Source organism: Grampus griseus (genome assembly GCF_964374135.1).
Source record: "Grampus griseus genome assembly, chromosome: 19".
Lineage (NCBI taxonomy): Eukaryota > Metazoa > Chordata > Mammalia > Artiodactyla > Delphinidae > Grampus > Grampus griseus.
In genome coordinates, this window is record NC_139013.1 from 53,718,658 (window position 1) to 53,742,838 (window position 24,181).

Genomic DNA, 24,181 nt, shown 5'->3' on the forward strand with positions numbered 1-24,181 from the left:
ATATGCATTTGCTGTTGGGCTGTATCATATTCTCCCTGGCCTAATAACATATCTTTAGTAATATTAAATTTATCCCTTTTCTTATTTAAAGCATGTTGCTTAGCCACCAATTCTTCATATTCTGTTTTCCAAAGCAAATATTGTCCTCCCGATAAACAGGCCTTTGTAACCTGAATCCAGTCATATGGAGTCATCCATCTATTTGCCAAAGCATCTATAAGAGTCATAGTATAAGGCGCCAACGGTCCGTAATCTACACAGGCCTTTTTAAGTTCTTTTAAAAGTTTTAGAGGCAAGGGATCCCAATATACATCATCATCATCAAAACCATCCTCAAAAATGACTGGAAAGCAGGCTGCAAAAGCATAATCATCATCTTCACCGTTTATTCTCCTATGTCTTTTATATTCGCCTTGACCTTTATTAAAAGGTGGTGGAGGTGGTGGGCCCCTAACATGTAAAGTTGAATGTCCTGACCTTTTAAAAGGGGGAAGTGAAGAACTTAAAGGTGCTGGTGGGGCGGTCGGTAGACGACCCAAAGGGCGCATATTCTGTAAATTAGGCCTATTTTTCTTAGTTTCTTGCATTGAAAAAGCACCATGGGGTTCATACTTCCTTCTTTCATAATCATATGCAGCAGCATCTAAATCATCCTGATCTGCAGGAGGCAATTCATCATCAAAAGGAGGGTTTTTTAACAAATTAGGCTTAGTATCAGTAGGTGACTCATTTTCCTCCTCTAAATCATTGTCATTAAGGTTACAGTCTTTTAAAGCTGCAGCCAAAACCTTAGTATCTTTTGATGTTTTTGGGGAAAGTAACGGAGTACATTCATCCATTACTTCTGTAGGATATTTATATGGGTTCTTTTGACCTTCAGGCAAGGGAGCAATGCTCTCTCTAATAAGGTTCCATAAAGTAAAAGTATCTACTGGAACCTTCTCAGGTCCAAAATGACTATAATATACTTGCAAAGTTTGCCCCACTTTTTGCCAGGTTTCTATATTAACTGTTCCCTCTTCTGGAAACCAAGGACATTGTTCCTGTACGAACTGAAAAAACTGAGTTAATTGCTTATTAGTTACCTTAATTCCTCTTCCATTTATCATATGTTTAACTATATCAATAAATAAGAGCCTCTCTTTGGACTCAGCGTGTCCCATCTTGACACCGCTTTACTCACCTTCCTAACCAGTATTCTTAACTGGGGGTCTGCAGCACCCTACGGTGAGACTCCTATCCGTCCGAGAAAACAAAAATAATACTTACCCCTTCAGGTCCCTGTTCGGGCGCCACTTGCCGGGGACCGGCCCCAGCTGGACAGGTTTCGCCCAAAGGGGAAGACGGAGTCGGCGTGGACAGAACACAAGACACCTCAGAGGATGCAAGGATCTGACAAATTTATTCTTCGTGATTCCAAAGCATTTATACTATAAAGTGATCTCATTTTCAAATTCAACATCCTCATTCCCATGCCAAAAACTCCCCCACATAGGCCACAAAACAAAGGTGGTTTACATCAGCAAATTAATCAAAACAAATTAGGTAATTTTCCCATCGCCCAAAGTCTCTTTCATCTTCTGTGGTTAGGTACATCTTGGTCACATCTACGTCAGGAACTCTGTCTGCGGTTTCCTCATTCTTCTCAGAAGATTAAGGTGTTCTTGTACCTGCACATTCTGCTTGATCAAGCCATAAACTTAAACATATAATTCTATTAGTGATTAACAATATTCAAACAACATTTCATCTACAAATTTCCCAACCCTACCATAATAATCAAAACAATACACATTATTTTTATGCTTCTAAAAAACTATGGGAGCGGGCATTGTACCATAAACTCATTGATTAAACTCACTGTTGCATAAAAACTCGCCACCATACCCAGGTATTTTCCAACATGTTTATAACTCTACTGGGAGGCCATGACTCTCACAATTTTTCTTTTAAAATCAAAAACTACTGCAAAAATATTCCCACCATTGTATTTCCCCAACAAATATAATCATTAAAGGAGCCGAAGTAGCTACAATTCTTTTCTTGGTTTTTACCCTAACTTGGGGTTTTTCTTAAACCCCTGCATTAAAACTATACATTTTTCCCAACACCAATAACAATCCTACAAAAATCATCTTAGGCAAAGGCAGGGGAAGACAAGGGGAACCACACAGAGGAAAGCTTTGCTTCCACACAAAAAAAAGCTGTGGTTCACGGAGGAAATGGGAAACAAAGCCCTGCTGCGGCGGGAGAGCAGCTGCTATTGGCCAGGTCTCTTGTCTGCTACCTGGGTTCCCATCTGAGCTGGGCGTGGGAATCGAAGCAGCCATGGGGACAGGAGACCTCCCTCAAAACAGGTGAGGGTTCAGGCCCCTGCAAAGTTGGGGGGGTGAGGGTCTGTGCCCCACCTCTGTTGGCCCCCAAGTTCTCTCCTGATGGCCCCTCTGCGACTGTGCCTGTCTTAGGTTGTTCCTTCCCTGAGGAATCTTACCCGTCTCTGGCTAACCAGCCATCCTCCGGGGCCAAGCAGGGAGATGTGAGGTGTGTGAGTGAGCGAAGTGCAGCGCCCCCAGAGAAGGTCAGTTCTCTGTCACCTTGGTAGCCTATGCCCCCGTGGCCTCCACGCCCAGCACCTGCCCTGGGATTCCCTCGCCAACTGGCGGGGCCCCGGCTCTGGTCACATGTCTTCGGGAACCCAGGTTTCTCCTCCAGGGAGAGCCCAGCTTACAGCACTGGGCAAGAGAGACCGATTGCACGGCACCAGCCACCAGGAGGCCTCAACCTCAGTGTGGGCAGGAAAGCCCAGGCACCAGCCTTGGGCAAGGAGATTGTGAAAAGAGAGCGCCTCTTGGCAAAAGGGCAAGAGGGGCCGTTGCAGGACAGAGGAAGGAAGAACTTCCATCAGCAGGAAGTCCCAGGGAGGGAGAGCTTTCTCTGCCCAGGGATACCAGGCTCTTGGCTCAAAGCAACTCCATGTATGGGGCATGATATAAAGATATGCCCCCTAGCCACGGTAAAAAATGGAGCTGCTCTTCATGGAACAACAGGGTAGGGGGAATGTAAAAAACCCTGTGTTCAGGAAGCTTTGCAACCGAGAGCTTTGCTTTTCCAATTTTATGTCTGACAGCATCAGCTTTGCAGAGGAGAACTTTGCCTCTCCATATTTGTGCCTGATAGCATCAACTTTGCTTGACACTACGGGTCTCGTCTGTGCTGTAACTCAAAGGCACTTCCTATACGGCTCCCAGCAGATAAGTTTTGTGGAAGGAATAGGTCTAGACAGGAGTGCTAAGGGCATCAACAGTGGAGGACAAAAAGCCAAGAATTTTAAAATGCTTTTCAAACAAAAAGTATCAATTATAGATCAGCTAAAGTAATGATTTCAGAGTTCTCTACTACGTAAAAGTATCTGTACTTGTAGAGAAAATTCTCAGCTAAGAACACCATGAAGGAAGTTTGAAACCCAGCAAATAGTTAAGTTACCATTGCCTTATAAAATATTTTATGCAGTTATTCATCCAAAAAACTAAAAATGAAATACACTTTAATTTTTGCCGGAAACAGGAGTCTTCTCTCCAGGTGTGACAGGGCAAGCTGCTCATAGATTCTGAGGCTCAGTTTCTATAATACTTGTACAAAATGAGGAAGATAATTTCTACTTACGAGGTTGTAGTGAGAAAATGAAGTGCTGTGCCCTCTACACTCTCCATCAAAAGCAATATTAAATGTTCAGTAAATGTCAGTCCCACCCCAATGGGGTTATAGACAGGAAAGAATACAGCCGAGAATGGTCCTCAAGAAATAATGCAGTTTGAAATCTATTTCTTATCTAACTCTGTTAATGCTAATATCAGACAAGGAAATCCAAATCTGATGTCACAGATGTTTCCAAAGGATAGAAATGTCCCTGAAGATGGAATGATAAATAAAAACCAAGTTGGCATTGCTATATAGAACCATCATTGGAGATGATAATCTTGAATAAGGCCCAAAAGACTTAGCGCAAAGAGAATAAATTTTCAGAGACCTCATAAATCAGAGTGACTTTTGTTTAAAGGCTCGTTTTTGTCACTCACTGAAAACTTATCTCTAGATATTATGGTTAACCAGGAAAAAACAACAGTAAGTGCTGTTAGATCAAAGTTAATAGTACTAACTGATGGCTCAATGTTATACAAAGTAAGCATTTGAGTTTATTAATTTTATAGAAATTCAATGTATTTGATGGAATGAAAGAATAAGGAATTATTGTCATACAACACGAGGGAAACTAAAGCAAAATAAATTGATTTTCTCTAAACAAGGAGTCAACTCAGGAATTTATGCCAAAACATGTCAATAAAATATATGGCCATGGGAACTTTATTGTAGGTTGTAGTAGACCAATGTCCCCACTGCAAAAACTAGAAAAATGTGGATACATTACAAAAGTCTTAATTGTAAAGGCATCAGAGAGCTGCAGAAGCAATGAAGCCTAACTCAACTAAAAACTAAAATAGGAAAGAAGAAAGAACCATTCTAAAAAGAGTGTAGGGCCACCAGCCATTTTTTTCTCTCTGGGGCTGTTTTAGATTCTGGGTGAGGATCAGGCCTGACCCAGGCAGGGCCCAGGATGGAAAGAAAGAAATGAGAAACACTTGTAACGGTCATGTGGCTGGTGTGACAGAGGACTCTTAAGCACATGGTTATAGGTAAATGCCTTTTAAAGGGCAGAATAATATCTCCTGGGGTCTCACTGAAACAAAGACCTAACAAAGCAAGCAAACTTACCTCAAACACACAACCATTCTCTCTTTAAGACATTTGCCAGATTTTGAAGGTATGAGGGATTGGAGGATGGGATGGCTGATGCTGTAGACTGAATGTTTGTGTCTCCCCCAAAATTCACATGTTGAAATCTAATCCCCAGTGTGCTGGTATTTGGAGGTAGGGCCTTTGGGAGGTCCATGAGGATGGAAGCCTTCATGAACGGGATTAATTCCCTTATAGAAGAGATCCCAGAGACTTCCTTCACCACGTGAGGACACAGCACAAAGACTATATTGAAAACTACAAAACACTACTAAGAGTTTTTAATCCTGTGTAAATAGAGACCTATACCATATCCATGGATTAGGAGACTCAATGCTATTAAAATGTCAGTTCTCTCCAAATGGACCTAAAGGATTCAATGCAATACCAAGCAATATCCCAGGTTTTTGTTTTGAGAAGAAGGGGAAGAAACAGATTATAAAATTCATATGGAAATACAAGGGACTAAAAATAGCCAAGGAAATCTTGAAGAATAAGTTGGAAGACTGACACTACCATATATCCAGACCTATTAGAAAACTATAATAATTCAGGGACTTCCCTGGTGCTGCAGTGGTTAAGAATCCACCTGTCAGTGCAGGGGACACGGGTTCAAGCCCTGGTCCGGGAAGATCCCGCATGCTGCGGAGCAACTAAGGCCATGTGCCACAACTACTGAAGTCCACACGCCTAGAACCCATGCTCCGCAACAAGAGAAGCCACTGCAATGAGAAGCCTACGCACCGCAACAAAGAGCAGCCCCCGGTTGCCGCAACTAGAGAAAGCCTGCATGCAACAACAGAGACCCAACACAGCCAAAAATATTGAATAAATAAACAATTTTTTTAAAAAAAGAAAACTATAATAATTCAAACTGTGTGGTGTTTGCTCAAAGATAGAAAAAACTGACCAATGAAATAGAATAGGGAGTTCAGAAACAGATCCACACATATACAGTCCCTGATTATGACAAGGACAACATGGTAGTGCAGATGAGAAAGCATGGTCTTTTCGATAAATAGTGCTGGGTTTCACACATATGGAAAGAATTATCCTGACCCCTCTCTTATACCATATATAATAACCAATTCTAAATATGTTACAGGTCAAAATATGGAAGGTAAAATAATACATCTTTTAGAGAAAAACATATTAGAACATATTGATGTCCTTGGCATAGGCAAAGTTTTTTTAAACAGGACACAAAGGTACTAACGACAAAAGGGAAAAAATGATATATTATATTAAAATTAAGAACTTCAGTTCATCAGATTATACCATCAAGAATGTAAAAAGGTAACCCACAAAGTAGGAGGTATTTATATTATAAAGGAATCCTACAATCTATATGCAAAAGGCACCACTCAAAGAGGAATGGGTAAGGGACTTGAACAGGTATTCACAACAGAGGATATACAAATGCCAATAAACATATGAAGAGATGCTCAACTTCATTCATCAAGGAAATAAAAAGTAAACTATCCAAATACAAACTAAAATACAAATTGATCAAGGAAATGCAATGAAATTCAATACTCAGCACACCTTCAAAATGACTGAAGTGAAAAGATGGAAGATGCCAAGTGTCGGCAAGGATATGAAATCATTAGAACTCTCATATCCAGCTGCGAGAAGTGTAAACTGGTACAACCACTCTGGAAACTGCAAGTATCAACTAAGGGTGAACATATGCATCCCCTATGATCCAGGAATTACGTGCCTAGCTGTACATCCAACGGAAATGTGTGTATCTGTTCACCAGAACCCCTATGCCAGAATGTAAATAACAGCACTATTCATGATATCTCAAAACTGGAGACTGTCCAAATGCCCAACAAAAGTAGAATAAATAAATGGTGGAACATTCACACAGCTGGGTCTGTACAGCGCTGAGAATGAATGATGTGCAGCTATTCACAGCAACACGAATGAATGTTGCAAACATAACATTGAGCAAAAAGAAGGCTGAAGCAGAAGATCGCACATGGAATGATTCCATTTATATGAAGGTCAAACGGGCGAAACTAATCCATGCTTCCAGATTACGTTGTGGAAGGGCTCTTTTTTTAACTGAAGTATAGTTGATACACAATGTTGTAAATAACTATATATATAGCTATAAAAGAATATATATATTCTTTTTCAGATTCTTTTCCCTTATAGGTCATTTCAAAATATTAAGTGTAGTTCCCTGTGTTATATAGTAAGTCCTTGTTGTTTATGTATTTCATATATGATAGTGTCTATCTGTTAATCCCAAACTCCTCATTTATCCCTCCCCTTGCTTTCCCCTTTCGTAACCATAAGTTTGTTTTCGATATCTGTAAGCCTCTTTCTGTTTTGTAAATAAGTTCATTTGTATCATTTTTTAAAATTAGATTCCACATATGCATGATATCATATGATGTTTGTCTTTCTCTGTCTGACTTCACTTAGTATGGTAATCTCTAGGTCCATCCACGTTGCTGCAAATGGCATTATTTCATTCCTTTTTATGGCTGAGTAATACTCCTTTGTAAATATGTACCACATCTTTCTTATCCATTCATCTGTTGATGGACGTTTAGGTTGCTTCCATGTCCTGGCCACTGTAAATAGTGCTGCAATGAACATTGGGGTGCCATGTGTCTTTTCAGATTATGGTTTTCTCCAGATATATGCCTACAGTAACTCTATTTTTAGCGTTTTAAGGAACTGTGGAGGAGTTTCTTGATCTTGTATATACTGGGCTAACTACATGGGTGTGTTCAGATTGTGAAGTTTCTTCAAGCTGTGTATTTGTGGAAACATGAAAGTTTCTATATTTCAATACAACTTAAGAAAAAATATATATATAGCTACACAGAGAGCATGTCCCTGGTCCACTGTGCCTTCCCCAGGAGGCTGTGACCATTCATGTGCTCTCTAAGTATCTGTTACCCTAAAGCTAGACTCTCAGCATCTTGTCATTCTAAGGAAGGACAATCCCCAGCTGCTGGGGGTGGGCGGGTGGCAAAACTGCCAGCAGGGGTGAATGACAGGATGTCTGCAGAGAGAACAAGGTGAAGCATGCGCTCTGCAGTCCCTGCAACACCTGGCAAAAAGCGAAGTGACCCCATCATAGCTGCTACACGCGGCTCTACTCATTCAGTTCAGAACAGTGGTGAGGCAGCACAGAAAGAGAATATACTTTTTAGGTACCTCTTAGAGACTAGAAACTGTGATATCAGAATGGAGGAATGTAAAAAAATAGTCAGATACAGGGCTGGAAATCTGTTCTGAGTTAATAGAAATTAAAAATTCTTTGGACCTGTTTGATTGTGGGGGGCCCCAAAGCAAGTCTATATAGATTCCAGAATCACGCTTCACAGTAATATTGATAATGCCCGGGTTATGGATGATTGGGGGAGGGAAAGACACTAATCACTCCCTACAGATAGAGGCTAGGTTGTAACCCACAGCACACTCAAGGATGTACAAGGCACTTTTCGTAAACTGTTATCGGTTTTAATGAGCTATAAATTACCTAACAACATTGTTTTATTGTAAGGGAAATGCTTTTGTTTTGCTAAAGCAGAAATGGCTGTGGTTGAATGATTGGCACAGTAAAGCCTTTCATCCTACAGATCGATATGGTGTGACCTTCCGTGTTGGCAAGCAGTTTACCTTTAGAAACGAATATCATCACTTACCTTATGTGGTCCAGATTAGTGCCTTCAGAGTACAGGAACTCCTTCATTAAAGACTTAAACGAACACAGAATTTCTGGCATGTGTTAAGAAAGGGGGAAAAAAAAATGACTGTTAAGGAAAATACCAAGATGGAGAGACAACATTCAGGAATGCAGTCAGGTGGCATCCCTTTGGAGATGTGCTGACAGGGGGGCAAAGCAGCAGCAATTAGCACCGGGCAAATCCCAGTGTGATTATCGTTGCTGCTCAGGTAATCGCCAGAAAGGTCAAGTGTTAGCCTCACTGTCTTATGTGGGCCGAAAACTGCCACAAGCACTTTCTTGTAAGAGTTTTGGAATCCCACTGGAGATGGCCATGGGCAGGAAGGCATAGCCGGCTGGTGCTTCTTGGCTTACTGCCTTCTGCTCAGGATTCTATCAGGCTGGTCTTCCTACCTCCTTCTCACCTGTAACCTCATCTTTCACTCCTCCTCCTGTTCTGAAATTGTGTAGGGTTCAGCGTTCCATGATTGTTATTGAATGGCTCTTATGCCCTCAGAGAAGTTCTAAATTGTGACTCCAAATACCAAAGACACATACTCTGCTTCAGGAAGTTCAAGTGCCCTTGCTCCCAGCACCCAGGCTATGCAGCGAGTTTAAAGAAAAACGAAAAAAATTATCCCTCTTAGTTCTTACTGAGGCTTGGTGCGTACAAAATAGTTCGAACCAGGAAGCGCGTGCTGTCTCTAGCATCCATATGCAGCCTTTATGCGGTTGTCAAGCGTCACATCCCCACCTATTTTCACTGAAAAGAATGAGGGAATGATAGCATAGAAACAAGCCCAGCTATCGCTCAATTCAGCAGCGTGTTTTCATAACTTAGCAACTTGTGTAAAGTATGTCTGAGTCTGTCGGTGAAAAATGTGCTGTGGGTTACCAAGAAGACCCAGATAGAGAACCAAGCATAATAGCTGTAAAATTAAAATGGAATAGACTAAGATAATGATTTTTCATAAGCTGTCTGAGGTCCTAACCTGTCTTTTCCCTCAGTCTCCTATATAATAGACGTTCTGATAACGCAAAGTGATTCTAAATTGAAATATTGTGCAAAATACTTTTAAATTGATTAAAAGAGAAAAAAAGTTATTCAGCCCCATAGTGAAATGACCACTAAACCACAGGATAACAACGGCCCCCAAACTGGGGATGACAGGGATCTGAACTTCAAAAAGATGCCTCTTTGTGTAGGTCAACCAAGACTGCTTAGGGGATGTAGTCAGATTACTTAGATTAATTCTACTTAAAAGATGCTAGTTTGGATAAAATCAAGCCATTAGTTATGATGGCAACCCAATTAAGCCAGTTTAACACCCCTTATCTCAGCTGTTATAGTAATGGAGGAAGAAAAATAAATTGAAGGCCCAGTGATCATTCCTTGTTATTTCAAGTACCAGTAGAATATCAGTCACGCTGAGAATACTAGCTACAATTTTGTCACTGACAAAATGGCCCGATAAAAGAGCTCTTGAGATCTGGTAGTAGGAAGGCTGTGATCAGAGCCATCTGTAGGCAGCAAGTACCCTCCACAGAGAGACTGGGGCCTGGTGCTCTGCTAACCCGGAGCAGAATGGAATGGGCCAGCTCCCCAACTTCACTGTGCCACCATCAGTATGAGACTTAGGCCCTCTCAGCCTGTTTCCCCACCTGCAGAGTGAGGATAACGCCACCTGCCCTGCTGGGTTGTTACAAGGATGGGAAATCAGGAATGCAAAATTCCTGGTGCTTTGTAAGGACTTTAATATTGTAAAACTTAAATATTTAAGTCAACCCACTTGAGCTGAGTTATGGATTGATTTTTCTAAACTTATCATTGCAGAATCAACAGTGTCTGAAGCAAACTATGACATGCCATCTGACGACCACCCTCGTGGTGGTCTGAGCATTTTTCTAGAGCAGGGACGGGCTGCAGAGCCCTCCACTCGGAGTAGGGCTCTAAATCGGAGAATTAACCAGAAAATGCTGCCTTCGACATGGGTATCAATTCATGGAGCTTCTGTCTGAGTGGGGAGACTTAAGCCACCCTTCATCTCCCTGACAGCAGGACATTTCCATGCTGACCAGCCAAATCAACCATCTTAAACATGATGTTTTCAAACGTTATTGGGGAGAAAAGCTGACTCGGGCGTTAAAATACCGTCTGCAATGCCCATCTACGCCAGCTCAGTTCATCCTGCCGAGGGGTCTCTTAGCTTGTACTCCTTGGTATTCCCTCTTCCCCAGCTTGGGTAATAGCATCACCAGCTGCACGGTCCCCAAGCTGGAACCCCATCCCCACTGAGGCTCCTGCCCCATCGCTCCCAGCCCAGCTCTCACTGTCTATCCAGCCCCCTGAATCCAGCCTCTGCTCTTGCACCCTGGCTGCCCTCACCTCATCCCCCATCGTCAGTCCGCATTACTGCACTGGCCGCCCAGCTGGTCCTCCTGTGCCCTCTCTCCTCACTCAAGCCCTCTCCTTTCCCTGCCTCCAGCATCCCCTGCTCTTATCAAAGCCAGCATCCTGCTTAAAAGTCTACGAAAACTTATTCCCACAAAATAGCCACACGATTCCCTCTGTCTAGAACAACCTTCTCCAGCTCCACAAAGTATTCTCGCTTCTAAGCCACATCTTCATGGAGCCTTTGGAACTGTCCCCAGACAGTTAATTATTCCATGTCGCAAGCTCCTGTGACATTTTATCCTCACGTCTCTTCCCATACTTAAAGCGCTATCCTCAAAAAAAAAAAAAACAGAAAAAAGCGCTATCCTGCATCTGTTTACATATCTGTTCCTGCCACACTGCTAACATTTCAAGAACAGGCACCCTGTATGGTTGATTTTTGTGCATATCCAGTAAGACACAGGGCAGAGCCCCAATAAATAATTATTGGCTGAATGAATAAAATAAAACTGTCATGTTTAAACATGGCCTTCAAATCAACTTTGGCCTTTTCTTTAAAGTCCATAAAATGGAAACAAAAAAAGCTAAAAGGTGGAATTTTTTTTTTTAAACAGTTCAGGTTTCAGATTATTTCTCCTCCAAAAGAATTTTTGAGTCTGAATTATGTGAATAATTGCCTCAGCTCTATGTCGAGTATCACCCGTGGAAACCTGGCATCGTTTGCAAATCTATTTTCTACCAGGTTTTTGGTTGGTTTACTATTAAATGTTTTCAAAATATAAAATGAGATTGGTAAGATCTCTATTAACAAAGCAATAAAAAATGCTTATGAATTAAAATGCGACGAGATTCTTGGCTTACAGGGCACATGCCAAAAAAAAATAAAAAATCTGTAAAATACTGATCCTGCAAACCATAGTAAATAGAACACAGGGATGAACTAAGCAATACGAAGGGGGACCACACAGAGAAGAATCCTGGCTCACTCCCGTTTCTGAGCAAAGGGAAAGATAGCTTAGAGCCCTGCTCACATGTAATAAGAAGTGTGACATTTATTTGCTCACAGCTGCTTAGCTAAGGTTCAACAGATGCCCAGAAATGCGGAAGGAACTTGGGGGGAGTAGCTTGCCCCACCCAAGCATTCTGCCCTGACAGACAAGCCTCAGAATCTAGCAGGGTGCCCAGCCTTCAGTCAGGGGCCACATCTGAACTGTGGTTCCTCATGAATTGGCCCATCCTCCTGATTTCCCTCCCAGAGTTTAGGCCTCAGGCTTTCCTGAGGCACCCAGCTGAGGTCTCCCTCCTTGTTCCTGGTGTGGACGCCCTACTCTGAGCCCCAGTTGCACAGACCCCATCCTATACACACCCTTGTTTCTTCCCTAGGTGGGGGAAAGGAGGACACTTTCTCAGAATAGGAGGAAGCGTATGGAAATACAAACACATGTGATTACAGGCATGGAAAGAGCAACACATCCGTAGCTTTTTCAAATCAACCTCAATTAATTCAAAACTCAACCAGGGGAGTGTAGGCTTTTTGAGCGTGAGCCACCCATTCTCCTTGTGTGGCAACTTATGATAAACACTGCATTTTCCTTCACCACACACACTCACAAAAACCTACCAGGTAGGTAGCTACCAGGTACCTATTATAATAGGATGATGACGGAGAACAGTCCTGATGCTCAGAGCCCGTGGAGCTCAGAAATGAGCTTCCTGTCTTTCCCTCCTCTCACTTTCTCTTCCTGCATTTTATTCTTCAAGCAGGCAACCTCGCTGTGCACACTATCCCCATACAAAATTCACGATTCCCAAGGTAAGACACATGCTACACGCCTCTAGGCCCAGTGACCAGAAAAATGTGCTACCTGCCTTTACTTCTCAGAGCTAGCTTCTGAAAGTTCTTGCTGAGATTCAACCTTCTCTGCCTATGAAGCCAGCCCAGCCAAATGTGGAAAGACCAGGGACCCTATTCTTCTAAGGGGACTCTCTTGAGGAGATACACTGGGGTCTTATCTTACTAGTCTAGGGACATTGTAGCATGTGAAAATCTGGTCCCTTGTATGCACATGTTCATAGCAGCATTATTCATAACAGACAAAAAGTAGAAACAACCCAAATGTCCATTAGCTAGTGAATGGATAAACAAGATGTGGTCCATCAGCTGAATGGAATATTATCCAGCTATAAAAAGGAGTGAAGTGCTAATTCTTACTATAACATGGATGAACCTCAAAAACATCATGCTAAGTGAGAAAAGCAGGACACAAAAGGCTGTGTTGTATGATGCCATTTATAGAAATGTCCAGAAAACACAAATCTATAGAAAAAGAAAGGAGATTAGTGGTTGTCTAGTACTGGAAGTAGGTATGAAGAGTTAGTACAAATGGGCCCGAGGTTTCTTTTTGGGGTGATGGAAATGTTCTAAAATTAGATGGCGGTAGTAGTTGCAGAACTCTGTGAATTTACTAAATATCAATTCATTGTAAAAACAATTAGAGGAAAGAAAGAGGAATTGGAAAAAAATATTTTTAAATCCCTGTATAGCTTTTGAGTTTACATTTCTGTTTCTGATTATTATGGTAATCATGGTTATTATTAAAGGAGATTGAAAAGAGAAAAGTATTATTTTAATGTTAATTACCTGGAGAGATAATCATTATTTAGGCTTTGATATATTTCTTTCTAATCTTTTTCCTAATCATATATATCTTTTAATTAGAATCACACTGGTTTTGTCTGTTATATCATGCACATCATATATGTGTGTGTGTGTGTGTGTGTGTGTGTATATATATATGTAAATATATATCTTCTGAATAATGGAACATATCAGAAAATTTCAGTGTTTTTTTGGCTAAGTGGAAATCCTGTTTGGTCAGGGTTCTGAATAAAATAACATTCCCATAATTTTTTAAAAAACAAAACAAAACAAAAAAAAACTGGCCCTGCTTCTCATTACATCCACCCACAGCATCAAAGCAGTGCCAGGAGACCCACGTGTGACATGTTTCCTTGGGTACAGGCCTTAGCTCCGCCCACCTTCCACAAAAAGCAATGTATTGTTGGTCGCTTAAGTAACGAAAGCACAGAGATTGTTTTTTACCCTTTCTAACAATACTTGATTTGATGCCAGCCACAAGCAGCAAAATACCTAAACTTTGAGCTCCACAGATGAGTCTGGCGCAGATGGTGGGTTGTGCTACAGTCACCAATCATTCCACTCCCTTGCTAGAGCTCCCAAAGTGTGCATGGCATGGGAACACTGTGTCTTATAGGCCACAGCCCTCAAACAGGTGACACACCACCAATGCTACAGAGCCTTGGACAAGTTACTTAATCCTTCTGAGCCCCAGTTTCCTCTTCTGAAAAAATGACGGAAAATTGGAAGGTAGAACCCCACGGGCTCAAAACAGCAACCTCTCTGGTTTGCTTGAAGTTTTCTTACTCTGATTAACAGGAGGGGTTCAACTTCTCTCCATAAATGCTCACTTTCATTAGTTACATGATCCTGCTTCTCTTAGAAAACGCACAGCTCTGCCCCCAAATAAACCTAGAACACAGAGGTCCAAGCATCAAATGCTGAACCAGCCAGACTGAGGGTTTGGCCGGGACAGCTGGCACTGAGCACAGGATACCAACTCGACCGTCTCATGAGGAAGTTACCACCACCACAGTGGAGAAGTACAAGTCAAATTGTCTTGGTTCAAAATCAAGCGGCAGGATCAATTTGTTCCTGTTTTGATCAATGTGTGAGGTATTACAAGCTGTCAGTGCCGAGTGGGAACGACGAATCCAGAAATGGGAGCAAGCAGTGGTCCAGAGCACAACTTCACGACGTCAGAGCATCTCTGTGGTCTTCAAGGCACAGTCCTCTGGATGGGACAGACTCACTCATTCAGATCCAGGAAAGAAAATGGTGACCGTTTCACCCATGTCAAGCCATTGTTTGGCAGCATAAAAGCTTGCAACAAGATGAATGACCCACGAAGATTTGAAGGCTGTGGGGAGGAAGAGAGAGTTGTCGTTTGACGGGGGCAGCGTTCCAGGTGGGGAAGATGGAAAAGTTCTCAAGATGGATAGTGGTGATGGTTGCACAGTGGGGATGTACTCAATGCCATTGAACTGTACACTTAAAAATGGTCAAAATGGGGACTTCCCTGGTGGCACAGTGGTTAAGAATCCGCCTGCCAATGCAGGGAACACGGGTTCGAGCCCTGGTCTGGGAAGATCCCACATGCCATGGAGCAACTAAGCCCGTGCACCACAACTACTGAGCTTGTGCTCTAGAGCCTGTGAGCCACAACTACTGAGCCCACGTACCTAGAGCCCGTGCTCCACAACAAGAGAAGCCACCGCAACGAGAAGCCCGCGCTTGCTGCAACTAGAGAAGACCCAGTGCAACCAAAAATAAATTAGTTAATTTTTTAAATGGTTAAAATGGCAAATGTTTTATATATATATATATATATATATATATATAACCACAATAAAAAGTAGCTCATAAGAAAAAGACACAAAAAATAATAATAACCCCAAATCATGGTTTAGGAATTTTAGTTTGCTTTCATGGTTGAAATGAGAGCCTGTAAGAATCAAGCTACACAGTGCAAGTTCAGACATAGAAAGCGAAGGTTAACCCTTGCTCTAGAGAAGGAGGCCTGAGGCTCGCAGAGTTTATCTGAGCCCGTCCTCAAACTCTCTGACCTCAGCCTCACAACAACTAAAAGCAGGGTGTTTTAGATCAGCAGCTCTGAACATGCTCAGAGCCCAGGCTGCACTTCCAGTACTCCCAGTGGCTGCGGACCCCTCGGTGTGAACGGACGTGCGTTTCCCTGGAAGCAGGACCATGAGCTTCTTCAGATTCCCAAAGGGGAACCCACCTCCCGTTCAATTTAAGACCCACTGACGGGAGTAGTTCACCTCTCGGGACCCTTCCCTCTCCTGACACTATAAGGACCGAAGCCCTTGCAGAGACAAGCAGTCCCTCCACGGGTTGCGAGGTGGGACTTTCTCTGAGCCTTAATGTGTCCTCCGAGAATGTGGCCCTGGGTTCCTCTGAGGAGCTGCGCGGAGGAGCAAGTGCAGGTCTAGCTCCATACCCCTTGGGAGCTAGGAGTGGGCCCTTGGGAGCTTGGGGTTGCTGGTGGAAAGGGGGAGAGGAGGGCCGTGGGACTTCTGCTGAGTGCCAGGGAATACCTAGAAGCTCCAGTATTTCCTGGGCCTCCGGAACTATTGGAGCCAAAGGGCTCGTGAGGAACCATTACATATTGAATCACACTTCATTTTGGATGGTGGTTTTTTTTTCAATCCTGTGCATATAAACTGGGAGAGGCTTTCCCTGAGGATTTTGAGAATCAAGTCTTTACCTTCTCAACAAAAGAAAAACAAGCTCATTTTACTTGACTTCAGAAAAAGACATCACCAGCCTGGCCTGGGAATAACACATGGGGAACTGAAGACAGTAGTATAATTAAGTTCACGAAAGGCCAATTCTTATGACCATATTTCAAATACTCATAATGCCTTCTCATCCATTGTACCAAATGACTTCATATTATATTCAGAGTGAAAAAATTATAATGCATTCCTCTGAGATATTCAATTAGTTCCATAAAAAGAGAAAAATATTTTTTCAGTAAAGAAATTCAACCAAATTACTAAAGCTGACAGTGAAAAACCAACTTCAAAGTAATTACGCATTTCCTTTGAGTTCTTGTGCTAACAAAAGTTGATGGTCTGCCACCATTAGAAGTAGCCATCCTTCTGATGATTAATTACATTTGTGTTCCTATTTTAGCAGATACTTATTTGAATGTTTACTCTAGAACTGTCTTTGGGTGTTAATCTATTTAAATTTCCACCAGCCCCACTAAAGAGTATCTGTTCCCCAGATGCAGAGGCATAGAGAACAGGCTTGTGGTTGCCAGGGGTGGGGGGGTTGGGGAAGAGAAGGAGTGGGAGTTTGGGATGAGCAGATGCAAACTATACAGAATGGATCGACAACAAGGTCCTACTGTAGAGCACAGGGAACCATATTCAAAATCCTGTGAGAAACCACAATGGAAAAGAATATGAAAGAGAATGTATACATATGTATAACTGAATCACTTTGCTGTACAGCAGAAATTAATACAACATTGTAAATCAACTACACTTCAATTAAAAATTAAAATAAAAAAAAACTTTTAAGAGTATCTGTTCTCATGCTTCATGAACCACTGATCAGCTTCCTTCAAGCTTGTTTCTTCCCCACTAATGGAAATCACTCCCAAATAAGTCACCAGTCAATATCAAAAAAATGAACAACCCAATCCAGAAATGGGCAGAGGACCTAAATAGACATTTCTCCAAAGAAGTCATACAGATGGCCAACAAACGCATGAAAGGATGCTCAACATCACTAATCATTAGAGAAATGCAAATCAAAACTACAATGAGGTATCACCTCACACCGGTCAGAATGGCCATCATCCAAAAATCTACAAACAACAAATGCTGGAGAGGGTGTGGAGAAAAGGGAACCCTCTTGCACTGCTGGTACGAATGTAAACTGATACAGCCACTATGGAGAACAGCATGGAGGTTCCTTAAAAAACTAAAAATAGAACTACCATATGACCCAGCAATCCCACTACTGGGCATATACCCTGAGAAAACCATAATTCAAAAAGTCACATGCACCCCAATGTTTATTGCAGCACTATTTACAATAGCCAGGACATGGAAGCAACTTAAGTGTCCATCGACAGATGAATGGATAAAGACGATGTGGCACATATAGCCAATGGAATATTACTCAGCCATAAAAAGAAATGAAATTGAGTTATTTGTAGTGAGGTGGATGGACCTAGAGTCTGTCATACAGAGTGAAGTAAGTCAGAAACAGAAAAACAAATACCGTATGCTAACACATATATATGGCATCTGAAAAAAAAAAAAAGGTTCTTATGAATCTAGGGGCCGGACAGGAATAAAAACGCAGATGTAGAGAATGGACTTGAGGACGTGGTGGGGTGGGAAAGGGAAGCCGGGATGAAGTGAGAGAGTGGCATGGACATATATACACTACCAAATGTAAAATAGATGACTTAGTATGATAATCTAAGTGCAATCCCACTCCTGGGCATATATCTGGAGAAGACTATAATTCAAAAAAATACATGCACCCCTATGTTCATAGCAGCACTATTTACAATAGCCAAGACATGGAAGCAACCTAAGTGTCCCTCAACAGATGAATGGATATCAGGGGGAAAACATCAGTTTTTACTTTTTAATATTGTATCCAAATAATATTAAGTTTCACTTAGAAGTGAATATATGCATGCAGGATACTTTCCACTTTGCTTCAGTAACCCATAATTATCCAAAACCTAATGAATTGATGTCAGACTCCAGTTAATATGACAATGTAGGAAAGTACTGTCTCCCACTATGGGTATAGGCCTCTAGAAGTTAATAACTGGGAAAAAACGGTCATGAAATCACATATAAGCATTCAACAAAAAAAAAGATCAAATCTCTTTTCTCTCTCGCTAAGGGCATATGTCTCAAACAGGTTTCTTCATATCTGTGCCCCTCTCCCCTACCACCCACCCCCCACCCCCCACCAAAACCATTTGATCTTGAACCTTTAAGTCTTGCTCTTTTGTGCTGCATCCATCAGTGTATCCTCCTGTTAGAAAGAGAAATCCATGCCACTCAATTGTTTTTACTCAATAGGCTTAGAGTCAGAATTTTAAATTTTAAAAAAATCAAAAAAAAAAAACAGATGAATGGATAAAGAAGATGTGGTAGATAGATGCAATGGACTATTATTCAGCCATAAAAAAAGAGTGAAATAGTGCCATTCGCAGCAACGTGGATGGACCTAGAGATCATACAAAAAAGCTTTTTAAACCACTGAACTTTATACAAAGATGGAAGCTATCCCTGTTCGTCCTGTTTGAAACCTGGTGACAACAGTAAAGGCATCTGGCACGTTGGGAAAAGGTACTGTGGACAGCGACTCCTGCATTGTACCGGTTGTGTGCTAACATCTCCCCCCTTTCTCTGTAGGCAACCCTCCCGCTACTGGCACTGGGACTTTGCTGATAACTCTGGAAGACGTGAATGACAACGCGCCCTTCATTTACCCCACGGTAGCGGAGGTCTGTGATGACGCCAAAAACCTCAGCGTAGTCATTTTGGGAGCTTCAGATAAGGATCTCCACCCAAATACAGATCCTTTCAAATTTGAAATCCATAAACCAACTGTTCCTGATAAAGTCTGGAAGATCTCCAAGATCAACAGTAAGTCCGCCTAACATTCTGTAGGTACCCTTAAGCTTTGAAGCCTAGTTTTTCCCTGGCGTGGTTTCTGTTCCCAGCCTGTGCCTCCTCTATGCTCTCGGGTTTCCTCACATGGTTTGTTTCAAGCTATTCACACATCACAAATACTGACAATTTTCCTACCAGCACCTGTATATGATTTGTAAAAATACTGAATATCTGTTCCTTAGAAATGCAAACATGAAAGTTTTGTCTTTCGCTTCCTCTCTTTTCTATGCTGTACCCTGTATACTACACGGCCCATACTGTACACTCCACACCCACCCAGTCTTCAGCCTTCAAAAGCCAGGGGTCTTGGCTCAGCTGCCTCTCCTCTGTGTTTACCTTAACTACCTTAATTTTCACCAGCACTTTGCAGAGATTTTCCATGCTATGCTTGCTTTCCTAAGAAGCACCAGTATGAGAATCTTCAGAAAGTCTTAACCTCTAATCCTCCAACTTCCATTTTATGCTGCAGATCTCAGAATTGGCTTTCTAAAATGACCTTGACTTTGACTTTTGACTTTGATATCTTCTCCCATCTGTCCTGTCCCTCATTTATGAAACTTGCAAACAATGTCCCTTTCTACCAGTCCCTGCACATGGACAGGTGGAATTTAAAAATTTAAATTTAAAACTTTATCATCTGCCTTATTAAGACTGAAATATCAATGTACTGAATTAACAAGTATCCCTGTATCACAACACCCCCTCCACCTCCCTCCCCATGGCAAGTGTGAACTCGCTACTAGGATCACCTTGCCTCACAATAAAGCCCCAAACCGGAACTCACACATTATGTGCACTTTGCCATCAATAGCGAATTTATCCTGCGATCGACCCAGTCAGGGCTGGGCGCCCTGTTCTTACTTCAGCAGTACAGTTTTTGAGAGGGATGGGGAATTACCCATTTCATGAAGTTTTGAAAATGTATTGTACAGTCGTACATAAAATTTTCTATTAAAAAATGTCACATGTATTGTTATGGCCTTATCTCATATCTCATTTGATTGGTGTCTTTCTCTTGTCATTGATTCTCTTTGCCTGTTTGTCTATTTTATTGCTGTTTAAAGAATGAATTTTGTTACACTGATTCTTTTTAATTAAAACAGCCCTTCTCTTGTTTGAGGGGTTAGTGTTTTCTTTGCTAGTTTTTGTGACTGTAGCTCATTTGAATAATCATCCCCAGTTCTTTCCAGCTGGAACTTTCTCATTTAAGCGTTTCTCCTCTCCTTGCGGGAGATCAGAGAATGTTCCTCGTGTTAACCTGCCATTTCACTGGGGTAATCATCCACATTGGTTGTTTCTGCTGCTGTAGCCGTCTGGATAGGATAATACTTCAGCTGTTTTTGTTTTCAGGTCATCACACTCTCTTTTCCCTCCTGGTTTTATTTAACAGTTAAAATGCCTTCTCAATTCTTTTTCTTGTCCCAGAATTTTTTTCTGAGTACTTAGCATTGTTTATGCCCAGAAAGGAACAGTTGAAAAAAAAAAAAAGGGACTTCCCTGGTGGTGCAGTGGTTAAGAATCCGCCTGCCAGTGCAGAGGACACGGGTTCAAGCCCTGGTTTGGGAAGATCCCACATGCCACGGAGCAACTAAGCCTGTGTGCCACAACTACTGAGCCTCCACTCTAGAGCCCGCAAGCCACAACTACTGAGCCCACGTGCCACAACTACTGAGCCCACATGCCACAACTACTGAAGCCTGTGTGCCTAGAGCCCGTGCTCTGCAACAAGAGAAACCACTGCAATGAGAAGCCCACGCACCACAATGAAGAGTAGACCCCACTCGACACAACTAAGCCAACGTGCAACAACAAAGACCCAACACAGCCAAAAATAAATAAATAAATTAAAAAAAAAAAAGAATCCGCCTGCCAATGCAGGGAACACAGGTTCGAGCCCTGGTCCGGGAAGATCCCACATGCCGCGGAGCAACTAAGCCTGTGTGCCACAACTACTGAGCCTGCACTCTAGAGCCCGCGACCCACAACTAGTGAGCCCGCATGCCACCAACTACTGAAGCCGGCGTGCCTAGAGCCCATGCTCTGCAACAAGAGAAGCCACCACAATGAGAAGCCCACGCGCCACAACGAAGAGTAGCCCCCAGTCAACACAATTAGAGAAAGCCCGTGTGCAGCAATGAAGACCTGACGCAGCCAAAATAAATAAATAAATTTATTTATTTATTTATTAAAAAAAAATCCGTAGTCATCTGAGTGATTGAAAAGCAAATAACCCGAGGCCAAAAACAGTGCCAGGTGGGGTGGCCACTTTTGAGTGCTTGCCCAGTGGCCTGGGTAACAGCAGATAGTCCCACCACACGTGGGCTTAAAGATCCAGTCTCCAAGTTGTGTACTGTGCCATGGATTCCCACCCAAACCTAGGGGTGCAGGCTGAGGCCTGATAGAGACTACACTATAGAACCCATCCCCATAGCAACACGTGGGGACCTACCCACCTTAAGAGTAAGTGGATTTTTCAGAACTACAGTGAGGTATCACCTCACACCGGTTAGAATGGGCATCATCAGAAAATCTACAAACAACAAATGCTGGAGAGGGTGTGAAGAAAAGGGAACCCTCTTGCACTGTTGGGGGGAATGTAAATTGATACAGCCACTATGGAGAACAGTATGGAGGTTCCTTAAAAAACTAAAACTAGAGCTACCATATGATCTAGCAATCCCACTACTGGGCATATACCCAGAGAAAACCATAATTCAAAAAGACACATGTACCCCAATGTTCATTGCAGCACTATTTACAATAGCCAGGACATGGAAGCAACCTAAATGCTCGTCGACAGACGAATGGATAAAGAAGATGTGATACATATATAAAATGGAATATTACTCAGCCATAAAAAGGAACGAAATTGAGTCATTTGTAGAGACGTGGATGGACCTAGAGACTGTCATACAGAGTGAAGTAAGTCAGAAAGAGAAAAACAAATGTCGTATATTAACGCATGTATGTGGAACCTAGAAAAATGGTACAGGTGAACCTGTTTGCAGGGCAGAAATAGAGACACAGATGTAGAGAACAAACGTATGGACACCAACGGGGGAAAGTGGCAGGGGTGGTGGTGGTGGTGGGATGAATTGGGAGATTGGGATCGACATAAATACACTAATATGAATAAAATAGATAACTAATAAGAACCTGCTGTATAAAAACTAAATTAAATTTTTTAAAAAAGTGAGTGGATTTTTGTTATTGTTGTTCCAAAAATGTATTTTGATTATTTGAATTTGTATTCTTATGTAAAAATGCTCTAAGCTGACAATTTCTTTTTTTTTCTTTTTTTCCCAGCTTTAATGACCTTTAATTGACAAATAAAAATTGTATATATTTAAGATGTACAATGTGACAATTCGAGCATGGGTTTTTACATTATTTCTTCTAAATGTTGCATGGGATCTTTGTGAAGATGGCTTTATCAGTATAATAAATTTTCAGGGAGGAGTTCTTGGTACTCAGTCATCTTCACAAAAGTGGGTCCTCTTGAAATTGATTACAGTAGCCCTGAACCATAGAACTCCTCGATGCTGGGAGTGTTTCATCTGGCACTTCCTGGTATGGTGGCCACCAGCCATGTGTGGTTGCCAGAAACTTGAGATGCGACTTCTGCAGCTGAAGAAGTGAATCTTTATTTTTATTTGATGTTAATGGATTTATATTTAAGCACTCTTCCAGTTAAATGAATAAACTGCCTGTTTTGTGTGGGTTTAGTGGCTGAAACTCCACTCTTTGATTTGGAAAGGTCCAGCCCTCTCTCATGAAGGCCTCCCTTTGTCTTCATAGATACGCACGCCCTGGTAAGCCTTCTTCAAAATCTGAACAAAGCAAATTACCACCTGCCCATCATGGTGACAGATTCAGGGAAACCACCCATGACGAACATCACAGACCTCAGGGTACAAGTGTGTTCCTGCAAGAATTCCAAAGTGGACTGCAACACGGCAGGGGCCCCGCACTTCAGCACAACCGCAGTCCTGCTCCTGTCTTTCTTCAGCTTAGCTCGTAAGTTGGCCAAACTCCAGTGCATGCACAGTACAAAAACATAACTTCACCAAAGCTATTGTTTTTCCATATATCCTTCCCAAAAAAATTATCCCAGAGGAAACATTCATGTTTAGTTTATGTCGGTGTAACAGAGTGTTACCTGTAAGAGTGCTCTGACTAATGGTGAAAGGCACCTTCACATCCCCCTGCCCAGTAATGTGAGGAACGGTGTAAAGGCACCCAAGGCTGTCCTACAGAGCAGGTGGTAAGAAACTTCCTGCAGATGCCCCTGAACTTGAGCTCATACAAATGTGCCCAGATTGCTTAACTGGTCTACTAGGGCCCTGTTCCTCTCTGCATTGTGTGGAATTATCTTTAGTGAGGTTAAAGGAGATTCCATGCCTTTTTAAGAAGAGTCATGAGAATGCATGGAGAGAGGTTGACGCCATAGGAAAAGAGATAAATGCATAACTCACACATTTTTTTTACTGACCAGTAGTCAGTCATGACTATGACATAATGAAGCATTATTTTAAACAAATGAATTATTATGCGGAGTAATATAGATGTGAGCATGAAATGAATAGATACGTGTATCAGATATTTCCTATTTATGGCATACTAGTCCAATTTCAACCTTAGAAATTGTTTACATATAGCTAATGCCATTCAAAAGCCTTTGGGGCCTCAGTATTTACATTTTGAGAAGGTTATTTGTATTGTTGTGAATTAGGAGGTTGAGAAATTGATGATTAGAAAATAAAGAATAAAAGTTATTGTATCCTGGTGACAGTGGTGAGTGGAGTCAACAGGTAATCACACATTCCAACGTCAGACACTTATAGCTGTGCTGAGCCAGAGCCCTGGGCGTAGAACTAAAGAGGAGACCTTACAGTGAGGAGTGTCTCGTTGGATGGATGGGTGGATGGGTGGATGGGTGGATGGGTGGAGCAAGGGAGGGGGGAAGAAAGGAAGGGAGGGAGGGA

General features: G+C 42.0%; 1 protein-coding gene across 1 annotated transcript in view; it reads left to right on the top strand.

Moving 5' to 3' along the window:
• CDH13 (cadherin 13) overlaps positions 1-24,181 on the top strand; it is a 1,031,132-nt gene that overhangs the window by 999,552 nt on the left and 7,399 nt on the right. The window contains exons 12-13 of the mRNA XM_082677069.1: positions 18,936-19,169; positions 22,995-23,213. Coding sequence (XP_082533195.1) covers positions 18,936-19,169; positions 22,995-23,213 — 453 coding nt within the window. The remainder of the gene's footprint in view (positions 1-18,935; positions 19,170-22,994; positions 23,214-24,181) is intronic.